The sequence below is a fragment of the Pipistrellus kuhlii genome, unplaced genomic scaffold (assembly GCF_014108245.1).
Source record: "Pipistrellus kuhlii isolate mPipKuh1 unplaced genomic scaffold, mPipKuh1.p scaffold_m20_p_9, whole genome shotgun sequence".
In the NCBI taxonomy this organism is placed as follows: domain Eukaryota; kingdom Metazoa; phylum Chordata; class Mammalia; order Chiroptera; family Vespertilionidae; genus Pipistrellus; species Pipistrellus kuhlii.
Window position 1 is genome coordinate 40,899,226 of NW_023425595.1, and position 25,914 is coordinate 40,925,139.

At 40.5% G+C, this 25,914-nt stretch overlaps 1 protein-coding gene across 18 annotated transcripts in view; it reads right to left on the reverse strand.

Moving 5' to 3' along the window:
* The window catches only part of DLG2 (discs large MAGUK scaffold protein 2), a 1,831,272-nt gene that overhangs the window by 220,658 nt on the left and 1,584,700 nt on the right, over positions 1-25,914 (reverse strand). The window contains exon 1 of one of the 18 annotated variants that reach the window (XM_036427320.2): positions 11,561-11,672. The exons of the other annotated variants lie outside the window; for them this stretch is intronic. Coding sequence (XP_036283213.1) covers positions 11,561-11,597 — 37 coding nt within the window. The 5' untranslated portion in view covers positions 11,598-11,672. Of the gene's footprint in view, positions 1-11,560; positions 11,673-25,914 lie in introns of those variants that run through there. 18 annotated transcript variants of the gene reach the window in all.

A 25,914-nucleotide genomic window follows, 5' to 3' on the forward strand; every position in this document is an offset into this window, starting at 1 on the left:
GAAAATGAGTAAATACATTATACAGGTTGCTAACAAACATATGCTTGAAAGAAAACAGTCCTGAATCCTGAGTATAAACAAAGAGGAGAAACAGCTATATTGCCTATGGAAGGTGTGATGCCATAAACAAGGCCAGAAATTTGGGACTGACTCTTAACAGTAGGGTTTATTCTCAATATGGTTACAAATGTTTGTTTATTATTTGAGCATATATGTCCCCCCTCCAAATTAATATCACTTGTATATTATAGTAAAAAATTGCTTACTTTGCAGTATTTCCTGTCTTGTTTTTATTACATAACTATATGTTTTCTTAAAACACTTGGTTAAGTAATAATATTGAATTATAATTTGAGTTTAGATTCTGAACACATAGGGATCTATTTTTGAGCAATTGCTTGATAGGATGTAGATCTCAGTTTTTGAAGGAGAAATTGGATGGCTGAAGGCCAAGGCCCAAGATGCTGTGCGAATAGTGGACATGCTCTTTGGGTCATGACAGAAAGACCTTGGACAAATTCTAGTGGAGTGACGTGGGACAAATTCTTTCCTGTGTCTGACTCTGTTTTTTATAGTTTCTAATATGACGTTGCTGGTGCCCATTTCCCTGACTTAGCCTAATGACTTACTGGGAGGACAGGCAGAGGGCTGGAGTCTGGCATGCACTCAACCACTCAACCATTGTCGCTCCCTTCCTCTCTTAAAGGTAAGAGATGAGTGTGAGTACTGGGGTAGCTGCCAGTAATATTTATTCTCTTAGGACTCCTTTCAGTCTAGGTCATGCATCCTTCTTCAAGAAAAAGTCTTCCTGAGAGGAAGAAAAAAGTTCTCAAATCAGTAGTGCATATGAACAAATTGCAAAATAATTTCTTTTAACAAGATTGCTCATTAAGCAACAAACCACATTGTAAAGTTCAGCTCAACCTCAGCATGCTTTCTGGACACCAAATCTGGCAGACTTTTAAATCACACTGGCTGGAAGATGAATATGGTGTTTTTTTCGGCGTCATTACAATTACCACCCTGGTGTTGGTAATATTCCTTAGCCTGCCCATGATGCTTTGTGGCTAAGCTGCAAGTCAGGAGTTTAATTTAGCTTTCTGAGCATCTGCAGGGTGTTTTTTTTTTTTTTTCTTCAACAAAGAACTTGAGGTTACATAACTCCTTGGCTTCTGCTTCAGAAGGTGAACCTTGGCTCCCTAAATTAACTGTCGATACCGATGCTTTGGGAGCAGAGCTTGTTGTACCTGGAAGTAATTTGCCCCAAATTGTTTGGAAGTTAACAAGATGGCTCTTGATCTCTCTAGATACTTGGCAGAAGATGCAGGAGAAAGAAGGTTCTAAGCATAGCTAGGTAGTCATTGAAAGGAGAGGTACAATCTAAAAATCCAGGTATCCTTTCTCTTCCAACCCCTTTCTAACTTTACCCTATTGCTGCCCACACTCCACTGCGTTGGTCTGCTCCTTCTTGCCAACCATATGATGAAAACCGGACTCCAGGGAGCAAATGAGAGAAGAATAATGAGGTGAGTACACTTTCCTGAACTGTTCTGTTTAACAGATGCAAAATTAAGTTTGAATTAACATCTAACTCCAGCCCACAAGGTACTTTTCATCTAATCAAGGGAAGACACATAGATCAGATAATTTCAGTATAACATGTTAAATTCTAAAATGAATGACTTTTAGGAACACAGAGAAAAGAGTAGGGATAATCAAAGATAAATTACCAACAGTATTTGGTTCATATTCATGTATCTATTTGCAGAGGTGGATGATGTAATCAAAGCTTATAATTGGTGTAAAGACATTTATGTAGTTAGAATAATTCAAGGCTTAGTCTTAATACTTAAAATTTCTAACTTTAAATCCTATGTATTTATATCTTTATTCAGTAGTTATAGGGAGTGAATTCATATCAATATACTCAAGAAATACAACTAAAATTTAAAGGGTTGTGGAGAGGGGAGTGGGTATTCAATTTCTGTGTTGCAAAATGAAAAAGTTCTAGAGATCTGTTGCACCATAATATGAATATACTTATCCTTATTTAAATGTATGTTTGAAAATGGTTAGGATGGCCTGGCAGGTATGGCTCAGTGGTTGAGCATTGACCTATGAACCAGGAGGTCATGGTTTGATTCCTAGTCAGGAAACATGCCCAGGTTGCAGGCTTAATCCCTAGTAGGGTACGTGCAGGAAGCAGTTAATCAATGATTCTCTCATCATTGATAGATATATAATATATATATATATATATATATATATATATATATATATATATATATACACACACACACACACACACACACACTAGGGTCAGCAGAGGCTCTGTGCTGCGAAAAGGAAGTCAGATAACCAGCCTCTCAGTGTTTCTCCTCAATTAGGTACCTCTGTGGCACCACCTGGTGCAAAAGGAGGTCTTCCCAGGTAACAAAATGACATTCATTGTGTTTTGATGTCAGGTGACTCATTTCACCGTCATCATGTAGTAGGCACCTCTGAGTGAATCAAGTTCACCCTGTGGGAGCCCCACAAGTTTCCTGGGGAATTTTCTATTTATTCTGAAGTAATTGCTTGTGACACCCCTGGGTGACTAATACCTATGTGTGACCAAGATAAGTACCAAGCTAGCTGGTGTGTGCACTTGTGAAGGAAGTTACAGGCAGAAAAACACCATTGGACACAGAGAAGGTCACTGTGTGCAAACACCATGTCTAGACTCCAGCCAGGGAGGGCAAACTGAGAGCATGGGTGTTTGCACCAACCAGCTTTATATTTGGGGGTACAGGGAACCTTGGTAATCTAAGTGTGGCCCATGAACAGCAACAGCAGCTCATCTGGAACACAGAAGTTCAAGACCTACTCCAGAGCTACTAAGTCAGAATCTGCATTTGCCAGGACCCCTGGCGATTCTCATGCACATCAACATCTGAGAGGCCCCGACACAGAATGACCTCACAGCTTTCCTTTTACCAAATATGCTTAATTACAAATTACAAGTAGCATATAAAAAGGAAACGATGATTAATTATACTAGGCAAGATTATTATACTAGTTAAACAATGCTCTCACATGGCTTTTTTACTTTGTTTAACAACCTTTAAGATCTTCCCTATCTGTACTAATAAGAAAATTGTCCGAAGAAAATAAAAAGATCACATCTCTTAGTGAACATTTCAGCCCAGGAATTCCAGCTCTAGACCCCCAAATGTTCCCTACAAAACACACGACCTCATTAAAGGAATTCAGAAAGTGACTTTAGCTTGGAATGGTCAGAAAAATAGGACTTGAACTGAGACTTGCATAATGGGTGAGGTTTTCATAAGAGAGGGATTTCCAGCACAGAGAAACAGCAGGCACAGAAGCACTTGGAGATTCGTGTGCGAGAGAATTTTTCAGGAGAAGGCTGAAGAAAATATTTATGTGTAGGATTCACGTGCCCACAAGAGCAGTGGGAAGAAAATCTGCAATGATGACAGAAAACCAGATCACGAAAGCTTAGACCACAGGGCTTGGCTACTTGGTGTTTCAGAGCATAAGGTATGTATTTCCAGAAGAGAAATCTTTTCAGTTTTATTCATTAAGCTTTTCTTGTAGGTTTTAATAGGCAATGGTTAAGTGTGCTTTAAAAATCAGAGGTGGATAAGTTCCAGAGAACATGTTAGAAAGCTCTCTTTACATGACTGCACCGTGGCAATTGCACCTTCTCTAATCCTGCACCTGCTTCCCCAACTGCTGGCTGTATCCTAGGAGACTCAGCATCACTGTTTCCCACAGGGGCGCACAGTATTTGCCAGAGCACTTGAGAATGTGCAGGGATGGAGAGCATTAGCTAGGAACGCAGATGTGCTATAAGTGGGGCAATGGGTGGATGATTCATCTCTAGACTATCAAAAGTGTGGAGTAAGTAAAGTTGCCAGAGTGGACCTGATATATATGTTCTATTAGGTCAATGATGTGCGAGTGTGAAGTGTTTTTTCTATTAAGGGTCACGTGTATAGAACATCTTGTCTCCTAAGCAATTTCTTGACAAAACATAAATGCTTACCATTTGAATTCAGAAGAGGAAACACAAATGTAACAGTATGAACCTTAAAAAATATCAGTTTAATATTCTCTGAAGATTAAGGAAATAAGATGAGAAGTAGGAAAGGAAAATTGAGAAGGGCTAAAATGTGGTTAGAGGAAATAGGGAGAAAAGAAGATAAAATAAGATCTAGGAAATGAGAAATGGTGGGGAAAACAATTTATTGCAAGTTATTAAGCTTTTTAACATCCATTATCTACTTCAATAATAACCTAACTGTGGTAAATATACCCATTTCTAAGATAAGGAAGTCAATACCGCTAAAGATTAAGTAATTTGCCCCAAATCAAACTAAAAATAGTTATCAATATTAGCTGATAACTACAATTCTAAATTCTCCTTGTTTCTGGGTTCCAAATTTGAGATTAAAAAAAACTCCTGGAATCTTTGGGTTTTGGCAAAGAGTCCTCACATATACCAGGCACCAAATGTTGAATAGACTAGGTCAGTAATGTCTCCTACATATATGTCCTACTAAATGTACAAAGGATGCACTGTGACAAGCTTTGACACTTCTTCTAGGGAGCCTTCTATGATTGTACCATCCAGCTGAGTTAATGAAGGGCTCTTTTCTCAGTGGCCTAAAAGACCTCTGTAGCATTGATCACATTGCATCACGATGGCCCCATAATTGAATTCCAAGCTCTGTGAGGATTGAGACCATTGGGAATTGAGCCCACAACCTGCACATGTGCCCTGACTGGGAATCAAAATAGCGATTTTTCAGTGCACAGGATGACTCTCAACCAACTGAGCCACACCAGCCAGGGCCTCACATATACTTTTCAGATAACTCCTAGATATGAATGCAGATGCAAGTCTCCCTGGAGTTTAATGGATTACTGCCATATTTTAAAGGAGGAGCTGCTAAAAGTTTGTAAGGGCTTAGTCACAGGGCTCAATAGTAACTAACAGTGGGGGAAGGAGTAGAGAGGGGAAAAGCAAAAACAAAAACAAAGCAACTATTCAATTAGTCCAGATGGAAAAAAACAGCCTATAAACGAATTGATTATAGTTATCTTGACAGCTGATTACCATGTCTGCCTGTAAAAACGCAGGGCCAAAAGAAACATACAGCCCTACTTGGCTGCCTTTCATTGGTTCACTGGTGAAATACCTTCTATGAAGATGATGTCATGCAGTTAGGCCTTCTCAGGTAACAAGTGAACTCAATGATGTGGCAGTTGCAGTGGGAGGACTGGCCTGCTGAGCCCAGAAGGCAGTCCGACTTGGGATGCCCGGGGAGCCGGTGCCACACTGCTATGTGTAAAGGTGGAGCCTCTGGGATACATCTTTTCTGTGCCCAAGTGACCTACAAAGGATGATGACACGCTCAGGGCTGCTGAGCCACTGTCAAACAAAACATCTGCTTCCAGGTGCTTCTTTAAGACTGAAGATGATTTACCCTCAAATGGGCTCTCCCATCCCCCTGATGGCCCATTCCGCTCAAGGGATTACTACGTAAAGGCAAATGCCACCCTTGCCCTTGGGAGGGCAGATAGATCATAAACAACAAACTTCAACGCAATATGCAGCTTCTTTGTGCTGCTCTGCTCTTGGGCAATTCGGGGTAGAGATGTCTGAGAGCAGGTCTCAGGATGGGGCTGCTAAGGCCATTAAGAGTTTGTCAAACATCTGAAAAGCATGTAGCAGAGGGTGTAACAAAGATTATATTTTCAAATAAGAAATGTTCTGTTAGGCCTGAAAGTCAGATTCTTACTATTCATTGGAGGAAGGGTGTCCTGGCAGGGAAACAATTTTTCATGCTGGAAACAGGAACAGTTCTGTGTGACAGAAGAAGGAGAGTAACAATGGAAACCTCATTTTTGCAAGAGGACTTTGTTGGCAGAGTGGAGAGGGGACTGGAGTGAAGTGCAGGCCAATTAGGCTGCTGTTACATAGAGTTCAGTGAAGATGTGTGGGATAGTCTCTGAGGGGACAGTCCTGAGGAAATGCTGCCTAAGGCGAGAAGAACAAGCAGCAACCAGGTCCTGGCACCCTCTAAGGCAGCTGGCACCTTGGGCCAGGCTCCAGGCCAGTGAAGGTCATGTTCCTGCCTGACAGCTGCAGCCAGGGCTGGTTTTGTTCTTCGACTCTGGCTGCTATAGGTGCTAGAGCAGTCTCAGCTCACCTGGGAAACATTTGTTGTTAATTCTTGCCATTGACTTTTAGAGAGAGTGAGTGGAAAGGAGGGGGAGAGACAGAGTGAGAGAAACACTGATGTGAGAGAGACACAAAGATTGTTTGCTTCCTGCACATGCCCCAACCAGGACCAGGGATGGAGTCTGCAATTGCGGTACATGCCCTTGATGGGAATTGAACCCAGGATCCTTCAGTCCTTGGGCTAATGCTCTAGCTACCGAGTAACCCAGCTAGGGCAGGAAACACTTTTTTTTTAGAATGCCGGTGCCCACGTTCCACTCCAGAACAACAGATTCAGTGTGGACGAGTCTACACTTCCCCCAAGTCGGACGTGTGAGCCAGGGTCCACTCAGCAGTTGGGCATAGCAGAGACTATTACTCAGTTGCCTTTCTCAAACAGTCTCCAAGTGTATGTTTATGGTGTGGGTAACCGGATGGGGACTCCCTGGCGGCCAGGTGATCATTCCAGGGGAGGCGGCGCTGTTAGCAGGGGAGCAGGAGGGCCCTGGCCATTATATGCGACCTGAGAGTCATTTATGGAACCCTTAGAAAATGCCTTTGAACACACCCAGCGGAGGTGTTTTCAGAGAATTTAGGGGGCTGACTTGACAAAGGCAGAAGATAATACAGAATGACCAATCACCAAATAACAATCATAGGGAGGCAGGAAAAAACACGGGCCAGCCTTAGTCCTCTGTGCACTGGGCGGGTCACTTCTGTTAGGTTCCATATGTGTATTACGCGCAGCCTCTGCACCCGGAGTTCTGCAACTGTGGACTAGACACTTACCGAAGAGAATGACATTCACCCAAATGATGTCTCAGCAAAATCGTTTGTTTCCCAAGCTCTTATTCTACAAAAGATACTACCCAGAGTGCACTCCATTCTTATCTTCTTCAAGACTCTCAACAACCCTTGGAGATAATGAGTACAGTCTGCAGGTGGAGAGATGAGTTTGTGTGAGCCTCTGAGCCCGGGAAAGTTCACTGAGCTAGGGAGTGACAGAGCCCATCCTGAACCCACAACAGTCAGGACCCATGCTGGGGACCCCCCTCTGGTACTGCTCCATGTTTCCAGCACTCACAGCCCAAATGGACTATAAACTCCAAGTCAAGTTCAGGACTGTCTTTGGGTCCCTTCCCAGACCTCTTCCACTTTTTTGTTATTTTTTATTACTGGATTTTAGGGCAGAGAGGGAACAGGGCCAGGGAAGTTCTGCCAACATAAGTCCCCTCCCTTCTTCTGTCCACAGGGTCTACTCCCTCCCTCTCAGGGGAAGACCCAAACTACATCGGGAGCCTGAGAGTCCTTTCAGCGTTCAATGTATAAATCTGTTGATCAAATGAGTTTCTTTTAGAAGTAAAGTTGGGCACTCAGGGAGGATTTTGATAAGAAAAGAAGTAGTTGGGCCTTTAACACATGAGACATGAGGCTCAGAGTTCAGTGATTTATTCAAAGCCAGCTTTTACCAGACATGCCTTTACCTGCTATTTTGGATATACTATGCAGGAAGAAAGATAAGGTAGATAGTTAGGCAAGGCTATAAGGACAATGAGACTGCAAAACTGAGATCAGTAGAAATGCATTCATTCATTTATTCATTCATGCGTACATTCAACAGACATCTATTATTGAACAACTAATTGCAGGCAGTTTTTTATTTGCATGGTTCCAATATGCATGCATTTCTATTACTATGGTTTAATGAAGTGACATCAGTTCACTAATATAATTCAAATTTAAGTTACCACAGTACATTAAGTGTGAGTGAGTGAATAAAGTATAAACTGGCTACTAGCTCTTTGGTTCACAAATTACTGTGTAATAACAGATGCAAATCACGACCAGGGAGGGACTCATCTCTTTGCTTCTCAAATTCTGTTGGTAATGGGTCAATGCACCTTTCATAGGGGTTCACACACAGGCAGCCAAGCATGTAGCTGTTTTGCTTCCTGTGCCCAGTGATAAACCTTGTGACATTTTCTAAAAATGGGTCATCCCAGGAGGGAAGTTGCCCACAAAGATGAACATGCAGCCTAAGAGAAAACAGACAAAATGCAATTCGAATGGAAAAGTGCGGCTAAAAGAGACATAGTTGATGGGAGGAATGCTGGCTGTGCCCCGCTTTGAGAAACCCCAGACGCGTGGCCAGTGGAGCTTAGTAGAGGAAAATTTATGAACCTACGTGAGTTGGGTGGTTGAGATGAAAAGGGTGAAAATGTTTAGAGGAAATAACACTGGCAAAAACTTCACATTAAAGGAATTCTTGGAGCTAGTTCGTAACACAGAAAGTACAAAGAATAAAAGGTGGAAAGCTGATCCAAACTTAGAAAGGTAGATGACAGTTCGCCCAGGCTCAGTAAAGATGCTTGCTCAGTGTTGTAAGTTATATGACCGACAAAAAGAAACAAACACACTTCAAACTATTCTTTTTAAAAAAGAAATAGAACACTTTAACTCTTAATGTCTCTTATATGTTGTCAGTGGTTGGCATACTCATTAGTCAACAGAGTCAAATATCAACAGTACAATTGAAATTTCTTTTGAGAGCCAAATTTTTTAAACTTAAACTTCTTCTAATGCCACTTCTTCAAAATAGACTTGCCCAGGCTGTGGTATTTTGTGGAAGAGCCACATTCAAGGGGCCAAAGAGCTGCATGTGGCTTACCAGCCGCAGTTTGCCGACCACTGTGTTAAATAATAGCGCACTCAACAAATACTCATTTTACTTATTTTCTCACTTCCCTATGCAGTTATAGCTAACAAAAAGAGAGTTCTTAGTATTTTTACAAAATTTTGAAAGGACATGGACAATGGTAGTTTTTCCCATTGATTGTTAGGCTGTTTTCTTTCTTTCTTTCTTTCTTTCTTTCTTTCTTTCTTTCTTTCTTTCTTTCTTTCTTTCTTCCTTTTTTTTTTTTTTAACTCAAACTACCATGCAAAGAGTAAAGACTGCCTGAATTATGTGCCAGGCAGGCATCAGAAAAACAATCCTTGCCCTCTTGGTGGTCTTACATCAAATAAATTAATTCTAAAGACCTGTGACTATTTGTTCTATGATTAATGGGGTGCTAGCCTAGCTTGAAGAACTCACAGGGATTTAAAGGAACTAAGGGAAATAAATCTGGTAGGGGGGAATGAAGAGAATAAAGTGGCAAAGGAAGTCCAGACAAAGGGAGGGGTGGAGTTGGGGGCATCCCTGTCTGAGAATAGAAATCTCCCAGCCCAGCAAGTCTACTTCCTCACCACAGAGGCAGGGTGAGGAGTGGCTCTGGGCTGGTTTCTAAACCTGCTGCCAACAGCTCAGTTGTAATGCCAGATGCATATTAATTGCTGAGATGCAGGTTAAGGCTCCTTCTCAAAGCTTACACAGAAACTAGAAATGCTAACACATGCCTCTCAGCCCACTGGTGTGAATAAAGTCTCTTAAAAGCAGCAAAAAGTGTTTGATGCAAACCTCTAGGTCCCCAATGCCACAGCCATGCAAAGTAGCATTGGGGGCTGGGAAAATATATGTCTTAAGGAAATCAAGTCGTGAGAATATATAAAATGACACATCTGGCTTTATGCACTGGCCATGCTTTTTAAGTCCAAAATGTATGCTGTGCTGGGTTGTTTTTCTGTCATAAAATATGTTTGCCGTTTTAATTTATGGCCTTTTCCAGGGAAGACGAGGGGCTATGTGAGGTGCATATGAATGTGCCTAGGAACACAGATGTTAGGAGGTGGAAGACTCCTTAGGAATTATCTTGTCCAATCTCTGCATTTGAAAAAAGCCAAAGGAGGTGAATTTAGTCTTTGGAGGCCAACTGTCTAGCTCCACTGTCAGATTGCAGCCTCATAATAACAGCAGCCAACACTGATGAGTGTTTACTGTGTGTTAAGTGCAATGCTGAGGGCTTTTCACATGAAGCATTTAAATTCTCACAGATCCATGAACGAGTTACTCCTCCTATTGCCACAGTGGAAGCAGGCCTACTATTCAGCTGACCTGCACGAACCATGAGGAAACTGAGAGTCAGAGTCAGGCTGAAGGATCTGAGCTGACATTCTGAACTAATACTACAATTGTTAATCAATTACCTTTTCTGTTACACAATGGAATACTATGCAGCAGTAAAAAAAAAAAAAAAAAAAAAAAAAAAAAAAAAAAAAAAAAAAAAAAAAAAAAAAAAAAAAAAAAAAAAAAAGATGGGTCTCTTACTTTAAGGGACAGCATGGATGGACCTAGAGACTATTTTGCTAAGTGAAATAAGCCAATTTAAGAAAGACAAATATCATATGATCTCACTTATTTGTGGAATCTAATGAACAAAATGAATTGACCAATAAAATAAGACCTGAAGCATGGAGGCATGGAACACAGGATGACGTACCTCCATGTGGGGTTGGAGGGACAAGAAGAGATAAACCAAAGAACTTATATAATTATATGCATCGCCTATGGACACAGGCAAAAGGGGGTAAAGACCTTGGGGGGGGGGGGTTAGAGCTGGAAGGAGAAGGATAAGGGGGGGAGTGGGAGACACCTATACTACTATTAACAATAAAATATGTATTTTTAAAAATAAATAAATAAATTACCTTTTCTGGATACTTCACCATATGCCCCCAAATTAGGTAATCATTGTCCCTGTTTCCTAGAGGACCTTCGAGTCCAGCTTTCCACGTGCAGCTACCAATTTTTAAACAACCTTACGAAGTATGGATATAATTCCCATTTTATGGATGAGAAAATGAAGGCACAAAGTTCAGTGGCTTTCCAACGCTGCATAGCTTACAATTAGTAAAGGCAAAATTCAACCCTGTAAATCGATTGGTTCTTTCAGACACAAGTCTGCCTCCCAGCATTAGAACTACGCTCTCTCAGCAGGCTCTGACTTTTTGAACAAAACATCAGATATCTGATGAGAAATCAATGTAGATCCAGGCATTTCTGGAACCCATTTAAGTGAGCAGCAAAAGCTTCAAATTCCCAAATCTCTCTCTGGGATACACAGTATCAAGCCTAGCAGCTCACAGATTAACTCTTCAGACTGACTCTGAAGAGGCCAGTGGTGAGTCAAACTCAGAGTACGATTTCAGAGCTGCACTGACTGAGGTGGAGGAAGAGAAATACTCATTGATTGTTGTTCCCCCAGAACACAGGTGGCAACCAACAGACAAAGAAGCAGCCTTGAGCAGATGCCTGCAAGCAATGAGTGCTAAGAAATGGCAGGCAGTTAGTTATAAGAAGGAAAGGCAGGCAGATCTCTTCATTTCACTGGCCACGATTCCCCACGGGTCTGTCAAGAGAGATGGGTCTGAGAAAAGCAGCATGATTCTCACCGCAGCTCCTTAGCCAGTGTCCAGAGGGTCTCAGCATAGCACGCAGCTGCTCCCCAAGTTCAGCTCCACTCCCTCCTCCCGGCTGAGTTGTGTGGTGTGTGAACTCCGCCCGCAAACACAGCTGAAGCTCCTGAGCAGAGGCCAAAGCCTAAGGAGTGAAGCAGGTGGAGCCAGGTTCCCAGGCTAGAGGCACAGCTAGTTGTGATGCTTTGCAAAACAAAAGGGCCACTTTAAGAGCTGGGATTATTTTCTCCTTCCTGCCCCTTTTTTAAAGCCATAACAAAGCACTTCCCAGGTCTATGCTGTTTAAATCACCTCTTTCTCTTCTCAGCTACAGAGGCCTTCCCGCTGCAAAACTGGAGGAGGTGGGAATCTGCCTGGGTGCCTGCTGAAGGGAGTCTGAAGGACTGGTTACCCCCACATCCCATCCCGCCCTTTAGCTAGCTGCTGGTGTTTGAAATTCCAACACTAAGTGTTAATCTGCTATCTTCTCCTAAAATGTAGAACTAAGTTATTCACACCATAGAGTTAATGCTTTGACTTGGGGGCTGGAATTTGCTGGTCCCCCTAGGCCAGGAAATGCCTGTTTACAGCAGCCTCTAGGTGGGAAGAGTATTCAAAAAGGGATGGCTTTTGAAGGAAAGCTGACATTCGAACTTCACCTTCTATAGCTACATCGAACCATTAACTAGCCCCTCCCCTAACCTGAGAAACCAACCCCTTTTCTCATTTCCTTTGAACTAGGGCCTAGTTACTACCCTGTTTCCCCGAAATAAGACAGTGTCATATTAATTTTTTCTCCCAAAGTTGCACTAGGTCTTATTTTTGGAGGATGTCTTATTTTCGGGGAAACACAGTAGGCAATCTGCTAATGCCAACATCCAGACCTTGTCTAACGTTTTTTTGTTTTGTTTTGTTTTGTTTTTAGTATTTCAGGATGAATAGCTAACATGTGGAAATTAGGATAATTTTTATTCTTACCTAAGAGCATTTTCCAAATATGCTTAAGGACTCTTCGTTTTCATATGTGCTGCAAGTTTTGTTTTTTTTTCCTCTTTTGATCTGTACAGAATATACAAGTGAAGCCAAGGTGTAGCTCTGCTTTTCATGTATTGAGTGATTAACCAGTTGCTAAGTGGAGCCCAGTCATTTCAATTTCCTCTCACAACTACTGATTGTAATTGCAATTTCGTTTAGTATGGCACTGTTGTTTCCCTGTCCTATCTGTTGATACACAGATCAGAGCTGTGGTCGCCATGGTAACCACCTACTCTTTCTCCCTCTTATTCTGTTTATCAAAATTAAAGTGCACAGGCTAGAAAATCCTATGATTAAAAAAAAAAAACTCAAATAGGAATCAATCAAGCTCACCTAAGATGAATCATTTCAGTGTAAATGTTTTGTTTTAAAAAAATAAGCTGCAAATGTGTTCATCAGAAACAAATTAAAACTAGAAAAACAGAACGAAGGGAATTGAATTTGTTTGAAGATTTTTAAAAAAATGTTCCAAGTGGTTTTCAGGAAACATTGAAATGGGATTATCACTAAACTTCTGGTCTTGACAGACTGGCTGCCTCGATGGGCTGGATAGCTGTGGGAGTCTCACAGGTTTAGGTTGGGTCATAAACTAAGCAAGGTCTATTTAAACCACACCTATGGGTGTGGGAGTGCATTTTCTGTATGGATTTCTCTTCCACCCCACACAAAAATATTAGTGGGCGGGGAGAACTTCCTTTAAAAGCAGTACTTTGCTCATTTATTTTACAAGTAGCTACCAAGTCTGCTAATCGTAGATCATTGACGAGGAAGCATGCTGCAATCAGATGAGTTTCTGAGGCAGGGAGACAGATAATCAATGAGTGCTGAGGGCTGTAGAATTAGGGAGTGTGTCCTCTATTAAATACGATTGTTTGACCACCATTTCCAAGTCAGTTGGCCACAAGTGAGAGCTGATTGTCAGGGTAGATTTGTTATTGTGGACCCTGTGAGGGTCCTATCTGTCTCAAGAAAAAACAAAGCATGAGGATTTTCATTGAGAAAACGGTCTATTTTTTTTCCTCTGAGTGCCCTAAAACCATTTCCCCCGTTGGCTCCTAGAAACTGACAGTAATGATCCCTGTAGATGAAAACTCTCTTCCTGCCCACAGATGTCTACCTCGTCTGAGAGGTGTTTTGCCTCTTCCCAATCACCAACATGAACAGAGGATAACTGCCAAACGACTCTCCCTACTATTTCTAATAGAGAAATAATGGGACATTTGGAAATTCGGATGATTTGGATTTTTACCTAAAAGCAAGACTTGGGACCAAGACTCATCATTTCCTCTGCTCACTGAGGTCGAAATTTCACTTTAAATCAAACGGGTTTATTTTCTTAGCTTCTGCACATAATCTCACCCAACAAATCAACAAATCTACTTATTTAGTGGTTGAGATTTCCGGAGGACAGATTTTGAAGGTAATGCTGATTAGTAAGCCACAGGAGGCCCCTCTGAATAGATTTGAGGGATCGGGGGACTGTCCTAAGTATAGTCCACTATAGTCGCCATTCATAGCCATTACCCTTCCTACCTTCCAGTCCCCATCACCCAGGGTTAATGTGATGTGCAGGGGTGAAGTTTATAGGGAAGCTAATACACCCAGATGTCTTTGTACTGTGACACAAAGGCCTAGAATGCTCATTGACATTTGCTCCTTTTTGCACCTCTGCTGGTTGCCTCTTTCTCCCCAGAAGCTTCTAAGATTTCTCTGTGGCTCTTCCAAAGCTCCCAGCTTTCCCTTCTATTAAAAGGTCTTTCCAATTCTAGTATCATTCATACACAATAGAAAACAAACAAAAAAACAAAAAAATGGCAAGGGCATGGGGGTGCAAGACTGTCTGATCTGGGATTTGATTAAAAAACCTAAGACTAGGGAGTCTGGAAATTTGGTTCTAGTCCCAACACAGCCAAATCCAGCTGACCAATTTAGTCAGCTCACTTACAATTAGTTTTTCATTTGTCAAATGGCATGTTTAATGAGACCAAACAAGAGAAAGTGCTCTGGAAAGTTAAAACTTTAGTACAAATGTCAGATGCCACAGAACTAGTATACAGTTGAAGTCACACTCTAGTTTTAGAAAGGTTTCAGGAAAAACCATGGTTATCATAGGGCTTAAGGTCTTTGCTTAATGGCATCACAGTTTTCCTAGTGATCTAAGCTATGTATTTCAGTCTTAAACCTGATTCCACATTTAAATCAGACATAAACCCCTATCAATTCTTTCTCTAAAATGTCCTCTTATCTGGATGTTCCTCTTTGTCAACACTACCATGGGCATGAATGAGGCTCTCTTGAAACAGGTCGCCTCCCTCTAATCTCAGTGCATTGCCATGCCAGCCCTCAGTGAACTCTTTCTAAAGTGGTCTCTCCTCTTAAAAGCGTGTGCTGACCCCTCACCAACTGCCCACAGAAAGCCCGTGTTCCTAGTGAAACACAGTGCTTCTTCACGAACCTGCTCTCCTGACAGCCTCTCTTCTTTCTGTCTTCTTCCTGCAGAACTTGGGGACTTTGCCCAGATTGTTCTTTCTTCCTTTTTGTCTGCTGACACCATTCATTCTTCTAAAACTCACTCAACACAGCTGCCTCTGGGAATCCTTCTGAACTTCACAGACTGAGTTCATGATCACCCTGATAGTCCTACAGCACCTGCCACATACCTTTTAGCCCAGGATTTCTCACATCAGCTTGTAATGCTTTGGGTCCTTGTTTGGCCAGAGATACCCCTGGTATAACCCAGCGTAGCATTTCTGATGTCCTGGTTTTAATGAATCACGAAATCACGGAAGACTCAGCATCAATTCCTGGACACCTCTGACAGCTCTGGGGCAAGGAGCCATCTCTATCCTACTTTCAGTAATGGCCTTTGTCATAAAGGCAACACCCCTGGCTTAAGCCTGATTCACAGACTCCTCCTCCAAGAAACAGATACAATTTCTGGGAGCCCATCTATTATAATTCCTCCCCTTTAACTAACCTAAACATTGAACTAAATGGGGACTGCAGAGCCTGTATTCCACAACTTAACAGTAGGATGATAAACAACCCAATTAAAAAATGAGCAACGGACCTGGTTCATAGGTAGATGCTCAACCATTGAGACACACCAACTAGGCCATGAACATTTTAAAAACAAAATTGAGGTCACAAAAAAAATCCACTTTATTTCATTAGCTATATTGCACACATTTTCCTATGTTTGAGTAGCTTTGTGTCAAGAACATTTTAATGATTTCAAGTTAATTAACTATTTCCTTGTTGAACATTTATGATCCAATATTTTAAAATTTAAGATGGCTATTTAAACAATAGTGTATATGCTATTCCCAAATAATGTAGATGAATAAACAGATATCAGCAAAGGTCAGGAATACATAAATAATAGACATTATAGCTTAGTGGTTATGAGTTCAATCACTGGTTTCATATTCTGGTTCTGTCGTGTCTCTATGCCCTTCTGAATTATGTAATCTCTTATTACTGAGAATAAGAATTGTGCCCCTGATATCATCAAATTAGTGTCTTTAAAGTACTTAGCTAGAATTTGCCATGCAATAGTCAGTACATGTTGGCTATTTAAGAACAATTATTGATTTTATGTGATTCCAGAAGGCAAGTACAGGAAGTGCTTTTCTGGAAAAGAACCCAGTTAAAGGCTGGTGAAATCAGTTTAATGGAAACATACTATCTCTAGGTTGGTAGGGAGCAGAAGGGTAATTTTGTGTAATGTCTCTCTCCTCACTCCAACCAGATAGCAAGTGACCTGCAATTATTCTTGAATACTTCTGACATTGGGGAACTTCTTATGTACCAAGGCAGTTCTCACACTTAGAAAATCCATTTTCTATCAAACCATAATATGTCTCTCTATAGCTTCAAGATAATAGTAAACTCACAGATCTCCCCAAACAAGCTTTGACATTGAATTTTCAATTCAGTGAGACAATGGGGATCGCAGTCTTTAACTGATTTATTTTCTAGTTTAAAAGAGATTGGTGAGAGCTCAAAGGCAGTAAGAGCAATGCCACATCACTCAGGCTTAGTGAGAAATTGAGAAGATTTATGCATTCATTATCCTGTATGCTTTCCTGCAAATTGAATATTCTAAAATACAAGAAAAGCTTATGAATTTTCTCAGGAAAAAAGACGTCTAAAGCCAGAGTCTTAAAAGGCTCTTTTAAAGTTCAGATGGAAACTCTTATAGTTTCATGTTTTATCTGGGGAGCAGGGGGAGAGGCAGCCTTGGGCCTAGTTTTGGCTCGGTTTGTAAGCTAATCTTCTGAGGACATCTGCTTCTCTGTTACTATTACATTTCTGCTCTGAAGGGAATACTTAGAATTTTTTAGAAATTGACATCAAATGACAACCTTGATAAACGAGGGGCTACATGAATCACTAAAGCCATTCAATAGAACTTTAAACAAATTCATCATCTCTCAATGCTATCGGTTGCATCTCCACAGATCTGTGTTAGCCATCAGGCATGCTTAACTGTCACATCAAAAGCTTAGTTTCTTTGCATGAAGTTTACCTGACTGTATTTGCTATTCCTTTTCTATTTGTAGTCTCTAGTACAGAAGCTGGCAAGTAGCTGGTACTCAATAAATGCTCAGGAGGCTGAGTGAGTGAATGTTTGTTTGTAGGGATCACAGATAAATGCCTAGCCCCTCCAACATCTGGCCACCCTGGTAGCTACTAAAGCTTTGGAGGACTGCCACTTACTCTTGGCTTCGGACATGGCATCCCCCCCCCCCCCCCCCGCCCCCAGACTCAGCATCCCTAGTTCCTGCCATCTTTTCTTTTGACCCTCAGCCTCAAACCCATTCATTGTGCAACTTCCAAGTGTGTTTTCATGTATTTGTTTTTAAAGATGGAAAGACCTCACTTTAGATCTCTAAGGCAGCAGAAGCTCCTCTGCTGTCCATGGAGGTCAAAGAGAATTCATATGTAGGCAACATCTAAAATGTGTGTGTGTGTGTTTTTTTAATATTTCAATTATAGTTGACATACAATATTATATTCATTTCAGGTTTCAACAAAGTGGTTAGACATTTATATAACTTACAAAGTGATCACCCTGATAAGTCTAGTACTCGAGCAACATTAAAAAAATATTTTTATTCATTTCAGAGAGGAAGGATGTAGGAGAGAGATAGAAATATCAATGATGAAAGAGTGTCATTGATTGGCTGCCTCCTGCACACCCCCTACTTGGGATCGGGCCACAACTCAGGCATGTGCCATGACCAGGTATCGAACTGTTACCTCCTGGTTCATAGGTTGACTCTCAACCACTGAGCCACTTTAACTGGTCCTTAGCAATATTTAAAAAAAGTAATATTTTTCAAATGGCACATTGCAACCCATATGAGGGTTGCAATATCAATTTAATTGAGTGTGCTTGGTTGCTGTGTTGTAGAAATACTAATATATTTGTGCATAGATGTCACACACACACACACACACACACACACACACACGCCAGACATCCCACAAGGTGCACAGAATTTGGCTTAAGTATTAACCCCTACTCACTAGCTTGTTCTGGCACTTTTGTGTAGAGCTCAGACTGCCCTGATGTAGGGGCGACTGTGTATGTGTGTCCTGAGATTTAAAGCAAATATATTTCTTACTGTGAGGTAGGGTTTAAAAAAGAAGTTCGATATCAACATTGGCCAACCTGACAGAATTAGGAACAGAAGGTGAGGGCATCACAAACATGCCAAACAAATACTTTTTGTCACTTTTAAGTAAACCACTAGCAATTTCATAAATATTTAGTTTTAAATGTGATTAAGAGCTGCTGACTAGTAACTACTAAGTGAATTAATGTTTTTTAATTGGTCCTCAAGGTAGTGGGTTAGTAGGGTTCATGGACAACTTCTATTTAGTATTCCTCCAGGAAGACTAGCTGACATGTGACACTGGTTATGTCACATGTCTTCTACTGTGTAGGCAGAGAGGTAGAAATCCCCAAACTCAGGGGCAAAATGCTTTTTTAAATATATATATATATATATATATATATAATTTCAGAGAGGAAAGGCGAGGGGGAGAGATAGAGAAACATCAACGATGAGAAAGAATCATTGATCAGCTGCCTCCTGCACGCCCCTCTCTGGGGATCATGCCTGCAACTTGGGCATGTGCTCTTGACCAGAATCGAACCTGGGACTCTTCAGTCTACAGGCTGGCACTCTATCCAGAGCCAAACTGGCTAGGGCGGGCAAAATGCTTTTTACAAAGACTGCATCCAAAATATTTTCTTGAGTTGGTCACAGTTATCATTTACCACTATTCTTGCTTTTAACTATACATTCAGTTTAGGTTTACCATTCTCCCTTCTATTTGTTATAAATAAATTTATTAATTCTTAATGATACATAATTGGCATGAACCATATTTTGGCCTCACATGTTCCAATATTAGGCTTCAAGACATGTACTTATCATCCCTAAACAGCAACAAATATATCCCTATTGCTAAAGCACCTGCACATATAATCCTCTTCACACCCATGGTCTGTTATCACAGTTACATTCTTCAGCGGGTTTTTTTTTTTTTTTTTTTTGCCACTAGAATTTAAGAGCTATTAGTATAAAGGAGACATGGGGTGTTTTACCCTTTCTATGTGGACTGAATGCTAAAGTTTGAGAGCCACTCATTTTACAGATAAAAAGACTGAGATCTAAGGAGATGAGCTGACTCTGGCCACACTGGGAACACAGAGCCTGACTCAGAGCCTGACCTCAGCTGTGTGCTTAGTCATTTGTGTTACTATTATTAGGCTGAACAATATAACAACGGATTCATTAGGTCAAAAACTGTCAAATATTGGCACTTTTATATGGTTCAGACTAAATTTTATTATCTTAATAAAATGCTGCCTATGCCATTCTAAATTTTCTCAGCACCTACACTGCATGGCCATGTTCCCTTGAATTTCCTATTTCTCAGTGTCCTAAAAAGGGAACAGAATACTATAAAAGTGTTTGATATTATTATTAATTATTATTTTAATTGTTATTCCTGAAACTGAACATACTAACTAGCCAGACCAAATTAGTGCAACTTTATGTACGTGTTCTGAAATGCATTTTGAGGCATGAATGTCGTTTGTAGAGACAGATTTTCAACCTCTTTCCTTGGGAAGATCGGCTATTGGTTTGCTTGACTGGCATTTGGCTTTATAGTTGCCAATGGTCCTCTCAAAAGTGCTACTTCTCTCTGCAGGCAGCATGGGTTAATAAAGAAAACAGAGAGCCTGAGACATCATAACAATGAAAGTCAATTGCCTGGGTAATTTGTTGCTCTGTTTTTACTTCATGTATTTTTGAAAATACGGTTGCTCTCAAAAGTGCCTGTTTATTCTCCAGGCAGTTAAACTAAAATCTTACCGGAAAAACTAAAAATGAAGAAAGTATCCATACCTGAAGACTGGGTTTGTTTAGCTCACGGCATAAAGGGAAAACAATGGAAGGCTAAATCAGACTGCAGCAAAGTGATTCCACTGTGACCTGGTGCTGACTAGTTACTTTTCTATAGGTGACGTTCAAATACTGAGCCTCTGTGCATGACAGAATTTGGGACACTGTGGGTGGTACAATTCCAAGGTATTGACATAACTCACAAAGCCAAATAGTCGGTCTACAAGGATAATTTTGTTAGGTGAAATAAAGCAGGAGCGCAAAACCTCAGTGGTGGGACACGCCTGCTTGGAAGTAAGTAAGTAAACAGACCTGGCCATAGAAGCTGTGCCTCTTCATCCTGTGACTCAGAACATGGATATATAGAAGAGAGAAGCTACAGTGATGCTGGGAATGATTCTTGACCTCCCAGATTTTAGGGGTGGGGCTAGAATAAAAATATGACTCTTTTTATCAAATGAGTTATTTATGAATTACTTTTCACCATACTCCCACAATTTCCTACTGAAGATACAAATTCTCTTCAAGAAAAAGCAAATTCAGCAGAAGAAAATCAATAATTCAACAAAAACAATGAGAAATGGGGGTTTGCTGAGAAATGAAATATTGATTGAATTTTTATACCATGTTTTGGTTCATGGCGTATGTTTTTCTCCTTTTTTGGATTTATGCTTTTCCCTCCCTTTCTCTTGGATCTAAAGTATGTATTTTTCTATTTAAGATGCATTTCAAGAAGCAATATACTCAGTGACAGGGTATTTCAAAGTACATTGTGTCAGGAGGTCGCATCGATTAGAAAAGGATAGAAATAGAACTGAATGCCTGGTCCATTGTTCACTCTAGATAATTGTTAACTGAATAATTAATGAAACAACGAATTGATGAATAATTAAGCTTGTGATTAAAAATAAAAGATTCTTTTACTCAGCACTGCTTTGACTTTGGGGTTTTGTGTCATTTTTGACCCAATCATTTGACATTCAATAATTCACTTAGTACATTCTTCATATCAGGCATCATTCATCATCTCGGTGTTGGATATACATGACCTCATGATGTTCATGTCAGCTCAGTTCAGAAAATTACTAGTTGTGTTTAATTTGTTCTTGGTTCTCTTAGTCCTTGGAGTTTTCTCCTTGTCCATTCCACCTAATCTATCAATTTTCTCAGCTTATAAAAATAGGAGAGCAATGTCTGCTCTATCGACATCACAATGCTGTGAAGAATGATTAAACCAGTTTGTGAAATGACTTGGGAAATGCAGTAAAGGCAGCAGGTGCACAGACATTACAGGCTGGCAGGAGATCACTGTGGTAGAGAGAAAAGGCTCTGGGTGCAGCCTGCTTGGATTTGAGTCCCACTTCTTCCTGTCACTAGTGTGCTGTCTTGGGCAAGATCTTTAACTTCTCCATCTCTCAGTTTCCTCATATAAAAGGGAATAATAATTGTACTGACCTGTATTAATTGGCTCCGGCTGCCATACAAAATACCACAGAGTGGGAGGCTTAACCAACAGAAATTTATTTTCTCATAGATCTGAAGACCAGAAGTTCAACATCTGAGTGCCAGCAAGGTCAGCTTCTAACTAGATCTCTCTTTCTGGCTTGCAGATAGCTACCTTCTCATTGTGTGCTCATACAACTTTTCCAGAGAGTTCTCTGGTATCTTACCTCTTAAAGGCACTGATCCAATCATGAGGGCCCCACCCACATGATCTCATCTAAACTTAGATAGTTCCCAAGGCCCTACCTCCAAATACTATCACATTAGGGGTTAGAGCTTCAAAATATAAAATTGGGGGGAGGGACAAATTCAGTCCTTTGCATAACCTCCTAGGACTGTTATAAAGCTTATGTCCATTAATCTGTTTAAAGCATTTTAAACAGTGTCTAACACTTGATGAGTTCTCCATAAATGTTTGCTTATTGTTATTTCTGGAGCCAAGGTAATAAAGAGGATAGCCATTTAGCTTACAGAGCAAATTGTTTAATAATACTGTTTATAGAAAAATTATGGAAACCAAATTCAGTGATCATTAAGCTCTAGGTCTTTTATACTAGGGCATTCTCAGATACTATATCAACACAACTGGATAAGTAATGAGTCAAGGAACCTCAAAGAGATGTTTCCTCCTCTTTGGTGCCCTGACTTTTCATAATATTTCTTTCAGGATTCCAGCTAGCTCATCCCTCAGAAACTTCTCTCCTCTCTGGAACATTCTACACCTCCTCCATCTTTGTTTATTTATTTAACTTTTAATTCCTCACCCAAGGATGTTTTCATTGACTTTCAGAGAGAGAGGGTATGGGAGAGAGAGAGAGAGAAACACCGAATGGTTGCCTACTGTACACACCTGGACCAGGGATCAAACCCAAAACTGAGTTATGTGCCCTGACCGGGAATCGAACCTACCACCCTTTTGTGTGCGGGATGACACTCCAACCCACTGAGCCACTCCAGCCAGAGCTATACCTCCTCCATCTTTGTTTTGTTTTCTGTGTTGATGACGTAGGTAGAGAAGAGTAGGACAAAAGGTGAAAGTAGTATCTCTAACTTCAATTCCTTATCCATGGAAAGCCAGGGTTACTGAAGGCAGCTCTATTTTAAACAAATATTATGGTCAGAGAAACAACTATTTGAAATGGTTACCTAGAGGTCAATTGGCCAACTTCTATCTTACATAATGGTCTCCCCTGAAACAGTCTTGTTTTCATACTTAAGTTATGGGAACCTCACTATAATACAGGACAGTTTCTTTTGGTTTTGAACAATTCCACAGAAGAAAAAATTATTTTTTGAGTTCAAATTTATTTCCTTATAATGGACATATAGTAGGTCTCTAAAGGGGTTAGCTGAATTGGATTGGTTCTTTAGTTGCTCTTCTAGACTTATAATTTTTCCATTTTCTCTTATTTTTCCAATGACTCTGTCCTAAAAAATCTTTTTGTTGTTGTTAATCCTCACCAGAGGACATTTTTTCCATTGATTTTTAAAGAGCGTGGAAGGGAGAGGGAGAGACAGAGAGAAACATCATTGTGAGAGAGATACATTGATTGGTTGCCTTCCCCACACGCTCTGACCCAGGGCAGGGAATCAAACTTGCAATGGAGGTACATGCTCTTGATTGAAATCAAACTTATGACCCTTCAGTTTGTGGGCCAACACTCTAACCACTGAGAAAAATCAGCAAAGGCCAAAATCTCTCTTTTTTTCTTCTTACTTCCATGTCTGACCCTCTTTGCTCCACCTCTCTGCTCTCAGCTCCATATCAGGGCCCTAGAGTGAGATGGTAGAGGGAGTGAGAGGAGGGGCATTGAGTAGCTAATGGAAAAAGGGTTAGTGACAATACCAATTCTCTCCCTGCTGACTCTTCTATGAGAAAAAGAGGTTCACACCAAGTTCAGATTCCAAAGGGCCTGTGTTTTCCAGGGATTTAAACATACACCATCACTAATTATACACTCCTGCTCATTCACCTGGCCAACTACCATTACAATGTTTACAAAATCTCACATTAGCAAAGTACTTACTGTCCACATTAATGCTATAATTTACAGATTCAGGCTGCCTGGAGATGATGTGATGTGCATGCAGTATCTAGCCAATACTTCTTTTTTTCTCTAGTTGTTTCATGTAAAAACATGCTTCTTTCTAGAGTTTGTTACCCAAAGGCACACATGAGTCACATGTAGGCCACTGGCATTATTGTCCACATGAAATGTACATGTCTGGGACAGTCTAGCTGAGTTAGCTGGGTTTTCCTAAATGCATGAGGCAGAATAGCTCTGAAATAATTTGAATATGGTCCCACCTTCTTCTGCCTCAAAGCAAAAGAAGATAGAGTCAAACTAGACAGTTGTGTTCTGTACAAAGAGAGAAGGAATTCTATCTAAGCAGCTATCACTAAAGTTGCCATCACTTTTTATTTACTTATTTTTATTATTTTAACCTTTACCAGAGGATATGTATTTAAAAATTTTATTTTAGAGAGAGGAAGGGAGATAGAGAGAAACATTAATCTGACAGAGAACAATTGATCAGAACCCACAACTCAGGCATGTGCCGTGGCAGGGAATTGATCCCTGGACCTTAAAGTGTACAGGATGACACTCCATCCAGCCAGGGCAAGTTGCTGTCACTTTTGTCATCCCTCTACAATCTGCTCTCCTCAGAGTCTCTCCATCCACCCAATTGCCTGAGCATCATGTCCTAATTACCAAGTCCTATCAAGCCTACATCTTACGTGCTTCTCTAGCTGCACTGTCTCTTACCTTGGACCATGACAGTAACCTCCCTGCTTTATTCTGATCCTTCCTCCTCATTGATATCAGGGTGAACTTTCAATACACAACTCCTGCCCAAACTCCTTCATAGCAGTGAGATCTAAACTGCTAGGGGAGAGCACAGCCCAGGGATTGCACAAGGCAGTGCAAAGGTCAGAAAAAAATAGCAGTGCTTCTATTTGTGCTGTGCTTCTCTTAACAATCGGAAATCAGGCCTGCTCTACTCCACATTTGCATTGCTCCTGATGCTTTCACTCAGGTCTCTGTCAGTGCATCTCTCTTCTGTCTATGAATTGTAGGAAACTGAGGAAAGAGAGGAGTTTCTCAAAGAAGGGCAAGAGTGTGACCCACAGGTTTTGGTGCACCTCTTCAAGAGGATCTGAATGGTAGGATACTTGCTGTATTTTGCAAAAAGCTGGAAAGCAGCCATAAGAAATAATACAAGTGGTCACTAACATTAGAATGGGTAAGTGAATTATTGTTTTTCAACACAGTGGAGACTATATAGCAATAAAACTGCATGAACTACAGCTGTACCTAACAACATGTGTGAACCTCAGGAACATCAAGCAGAATGTGAGAAGCCTGATACAAAAGCATACATACTGTATGATTTTACTTACGTGAAGTGCAAACCAGGCAAAAACTAATGAAGGCTGTTAGAAGTTAAGCTTGTGGTTACCTTTGGGAAAGAGGCAGAGGGGAATAATTGGGAGAGGCAAAATAAAGGTACTGTGCTATCTCTTGGTCTAAGTAGTGATTACCTGGGTGTAGTTACCATGTAATAACACAAGCTGAACACTTCTGATTTGTGAACTTTCCTGTCTGTGTGTTATACTTCAGTAAAAATGTTTATAAAGTGGTAAAAATAAACTTTCTCTATCCCTCATGATACAAGGGTTATATTCTAGCGACGGGTGAGAAAGTAACTGCTTTTGGCAAATACTTGTACCATGAAGAGAACATTCTGAATATAAGAGTTCAGAAAATTTTTTATCTCTATATGCCTTCACTGTTCAAAATGATTTGTATGTCAGCTCTTTTATATAATAAAAATCACGGGGACATAGTTATTATCCTGTTCAAAAATCTTCCAAATGAGAAATTTCAGTGGATTTTGAACTTTTATTAAGAATGCCAGAGTGGATGCTCTTGGTTTAATACTCAGTGATATAGTGATTTTAGTGATGTCTTAGTCTTTTCAGGCTTCTATAACAGAGTACTATAAACTGCATGGCATATTAACACCAGAAATTTATTTCTCACAGTTCTGGAGGATAGGAAGTCTGACATCAAGATGCCGGCAGATTGGATTGCTACTTCATAGACACTATGTCTTTTTTTCACTGCATTCTTAAATGATGAAAGGGCTGAGGGAGCTCTTTTTTGTGGTCTCTTTTTTAAAGGCACTAGTCCCACTCATAAGGGAGCCACCTCATGCTCTAATCACCTCCCAAAGGGCCCACCTCCCAATACCATCACATTAGAAATTAGGCTTTAACATATGCATTTTGGGGAACACAATTAGTCTATAGCAATGGATTATCAATTTAGTATCATGAATTTTGGAGGACACAAACATTTAGTTTATAGCAAATGAATTTAA